At 48.8% G+C, this 4,015-nt stretch overlaps 1 protein-coding gene across 1 annotated transcript in view; it reads left to right on the top strand.

Annotated features, from left to right (window-relative positions):
- Positions 1-3,076: 3,076 nt before the first annotated feature.
- LOC103587489 (repetitive proline-rich cell wall protein 1-like) overlaps positions 3,077-4,015 on the top strand; it is a gene marked incomplete at its 3' end in the record, with an annotated part of 4,979 nt that continues 4,040 nt past the window's right edge. Inside the window, exon 1 of the mRNA XM_008568962.1 lies at positions 3,077-3,092. Coding sequence (XP_008567184.1) covers positions 3,077-3,092 — 16 coding nt within the window. The remainder of the gene's footprint in view (positions 3,093-4,015) is intronic.

The following is a 4,015-nucleotide window of genomic DNA, read 5'->3' as shown; positions in this document are numbered from 1 at the left end:
AGAAACACCAAAAGAGACAGGGACCAAAAAGTAGGCTGAGTCCCAGCACAGTTAGGGGTCTGTAGGGGTATAAGCCAGGGTATCCAAGGGTTCAGTGAAATGGTTTAAGTTGTTTTAGATCACCCCAGACTCGTCTATGTAATAACAGCATTCCTCCCCCGGGAAGAGGCAGGGGCCTTCCTTCTCAGCTGTAAGGAAGCCAAGGGCCCGACGGTTCTGTAAAGCGACTGTTGACTGTCACGAGTGAGGTGACCTGTCGCTGGAGGGAGGAGGTGCTGTCTATATTTAGTTCTTCTGAGAGTTTTTGATAGAATTGAGAGGCAGTAGCAGGGCCCGCTGTGCCAGTCCCAGTTGCAGGAAGGGTCCCTGCCCCAATTAAAAGGTACAACTAGTGCCCTTCGGGAGCGGGGGCACTTCCTGACAGAGGTGCTGAAGTTAGTCCCAGTCCTGTCTCCATCTCTCCATCTGTCTGGAGGGTGATGTCGGGGATGAGCCAAAAGAATATGCAAGAAATCACGTTAGGGGGGCAGGAAACAGGATAACTGTAGCTTTACAAAGGAAATACATTCCAGTTTTAGGGCATGGATGAGGAGGGGGTGAGTGAGTGGCAGCGTTTGGTGTTAGTGAGGCAGAGTGTGGGCAGTCCCCGCACAACGCTGACAGTCCCCACTGAGGTGACATTAGAGAAAAGTGCAGAGACCTTTGTGGAAACATTGCAGGCTGCATTGACTGGGGGGGGGTGACCACAAAAAGATTCTCACAAAGTGGGAGACAGATGAGTCACTTGGGGACCAGTCTGATTCACTGAGGACTGCATCGTCCCTGCAGACCTGGAACCTCCATGTTCCAGGTAAGGGGGCGCATTGAGATAGGAGGAAAAACACAGGAAAGATGCGAAGGGTTAGGGATCCAAAAGAATTTAAAGGGGACATTGTCACAAAGAACTTGCTAAGGAGCATCCTACTGATAGGAGGTAAAGGAGGCTAGGAGAAATCTTCCTATAATGTTACACTCCTTTCAGGGCAGCACTGGCCAATCCTGTAGTAAGTACTAGAACAGATAGTATAATAAACGTTAGGGACATGGGGTGGCATATACTTACGTCCCACGATGGCAAACCAGCGATAGCAGGTGGGACCAGTCTTGGAGCAGCTCCTGTGTGAAGGACGTGGAGTGGGCCTGCAGGGGTGAGAGGTTAATCACCGGGGTAAAGATCATCCCTCTCATGGGATTGGGGGAAGAGCGGAGGTCCTGGAGATTTTCAGTTTTGTGGGTTCTAAAATGGACAAAGTGTGAGGAGATGTTGGGTTGGGGGTTGAGCAGGAGGACCCCTCTGGTTTGGTGTCAACAGATTCTTTGGGTAAATTCTCAGGTGCTAGTTTTACCAAGGATAAGTGATACCAATTGGCCTTTCTTAGTACTTTACAGCTGTGGGGGTGGCGATTAGTACTGTATAAGGCCCTTCCCAGCATGGTGAGAGGCTTTGGGATTCAGGTCTCAATGTACACTTGCTGTCCCTGGCTCAGTTTAAAGTCTGAAGGGGGTGGTGGGGAAAGGATGAGGTAGTAGAAGGTTGGCCTGTTTCCTAAGAAGATCCCTAATGAGTGAAAGAGCAGGGAGATACTGGCCTAAAGGTGATGAGCTGGAAGGGAGAGGTGTGAGGGTGAAGGGTCTACTGTACATAAGTTTGAGGGGGCTGAGGCCTTTAAGCTTACAGGGGACAGTTCGTAGGTTAGTGGGTAACTGGTGGGGAGGCCAAAACGAGGGATGATTTCTGAGGTGGGAGCATGCGTTACTGCCGTGGCATCCTCTGAAATGCAGAGAAAAGCCTTAACCCAAACTGAAAAGGTATCTACTAAGGTTAGAAGATAGCGTGTCCTTTTGTGGGGAGGCATGTGAGTAAAGTCAATTTGCCAATACTGGTCAGGAGTGTATCCTCTGGCCTGGTGGGTAAGAAAGCACTGAATTTGGAGGCCACCATGATTGGAGCAACAAGTACACAAAGGACAGTTTTGAGTGATTTGTTTTAGTAACTTGGCCATGTGGGAAGAGTAATATAAGGGCTGAAGAAGACGTAATAGGGGTTAATTTTGAAAATCTAAAAGGATTTGCTCAGCTTGTGTGGTAAGGAGAACATAGTGACTGGAGAGAGTATACCAGTTGTCCTTCCTTTGTGCTCCTCAAATGTTGGAGGTGTAGGGCCGGCCTGGTGGCGCACTGCTACAGTGCTCCCCTTATGGCTGAGAAGGTCTTGACTGTTTGCTAAGTTAGTTTCGAGCTTTCTTGTGTTAAAAGGGCAGCTGCCACCAAGGCCCGTAAGCAGGGGTCTCATTCTTGAGCTGTGGTGTCTAATTGTTTTGAGAGGTATGTAACCAGGGAGAAAATATCTCCTGCCTTTTGTCCCAAAATCCCGACTGCTAATCCTTGAGTTTTGGTGATGTATAGGATAAAAGGATGAGATAGGTTTTGAGAGAGATACAGCTGGGGCTGCAAGGAGAGCGGCCTTTAATCGCTGGAAGGGAGAATGAATGAGCTTTGTGGGATCTAAAGGAATGGCAGGATCCCCTTTGTCTGCCTCATAAGGTGGTTTTGCTAGCACGCCAAAGTTAGGGGATTCACATGTGGAGATATCCTGCAAGCCCCAGGAAAGAGAGAATGTCATTCTTTGTGGTAGGAGTAGGGAGTTCAGAAACTAGACTTTTGTGATCCACCATTATTTCTCTGGTGTTGGGGGTGAGGTGGACTCCCAAGTAGGTGACCGAAGGAGAAGAAATTTGGGCCTTGCTGGGGACACTCGATATCCCCTGGAAGCCCGCAGGAAAGTAAGGAGAGCAACAGTGTGGGCCTGTGAATCCTCATAGAAGAGGCTACAAAGGAGGAGGTCATCCACATATTGTAATAAAGTGCTAGAGGTTAGGGGAAGTTCAGATAAGTCTTGAGCTAAGGCCTGGCCAGAAAGTGGGGTCTATCCCAAACCCCTAAGGCAGTACTGTCCAGGTGAGTTGTTGGGAATGGCATGTGTCAGGATCAGTCCTGTACTAAATGGTATAAGCCATTAGGCTATCTAACTGGAAGGATGGATGTATTGAAAGGTGAGTGGGTAGGCAATGAGAGATGAGAAGAAAGGAGTTTGTGTTCCACAGATTTTAAGCCTATTAGGTGTTTGTTAGTGATGGGGTACTGTGGGACATTAGGGAACAAAGAGGGGTTCTACAATTTAACAAGGATAGGGGAATGATGCATAGCAATGCAGGGAGAAGCACCGTCCTGTACTAGGGATTAACCTTGTCCGAAGGGGAGGGAAAGGTGGAAGCCTAAGGGTCCAGGTCTGGGGCGGCCTGTAGCAGGAGTGTTGTAGCTGGAGTTAGAAAGTGTTTAGGGTAACAGTAGCTTTGAATTTGGAAAGAATGTCCCATCCCAGTAAGAAGGCAGGGCATTGAGGCATTATTAACAATTTGTGTGTGAATTGGGTGTGATGTAGGGTGCAGGAAAGGGGTTGAGCAATCTGTGCGAGGTATTCTGATCCTGTGACCCCTACTATTGTGATAGAGGATGGGGTTGCTGGTCCTACATATTCAGGAAGGGTAGAGTAAATGTCCCCCTTATCGATGACAAAAGAGATCAGCTTATCTGCTATGAGGAGAGTTACCCTGGGCTCACATGTGGTGATCTTTGTGGGGACTTTGGGCCCTGGGCATCGTCAGTCCTCCTCCTGTGAAAAGCCCAGCAGCTCTGGTAGGGATGGCCACAGAGTTAAAGCTTGTGGGTTAGGGACTGGGCCACTCCCTCTCTGGCGAGTGGCACAGTCAACTCCCCAGTGACCTGGCCATTTGCAGTGAGGACAGGTTACGACAGGCCCAGGCCAAGTGGCCTGGTTGACTGCATTTGAAGCAGTTCTCAGGTGGCTTGCCTCTTAAGGCAGCTGGATTTGGAGTATGTGAGCCATGGATGGCATTAGCCAGGAGCTGGTATTTGGCCTGATCTCTTTTATAGTTTTTTTTTTTTTTTTTTTTTT

Source organism: Galeopterus variegatus, unplaced genomic scaffold (assembly GCF_000696425.1).
Source record: "Galeopterus variegatus unplaced genomic scaffold, G_variegatus-3.0.2 Scaffold454, whole genome shotgun sequence".
Classification (NCBI taxonomy): domain Eukaryota; kingdom Metazoa; phylum Chordata; class Mammalia; order Dermoptera; family Cynocephalidae; genus Galeopterus; species Galeopterus variegatus.
Note: the sequence above shows the minus strand (reverse complement) of the source record. Positions and strands in the feature narration are given on the sequence as shown.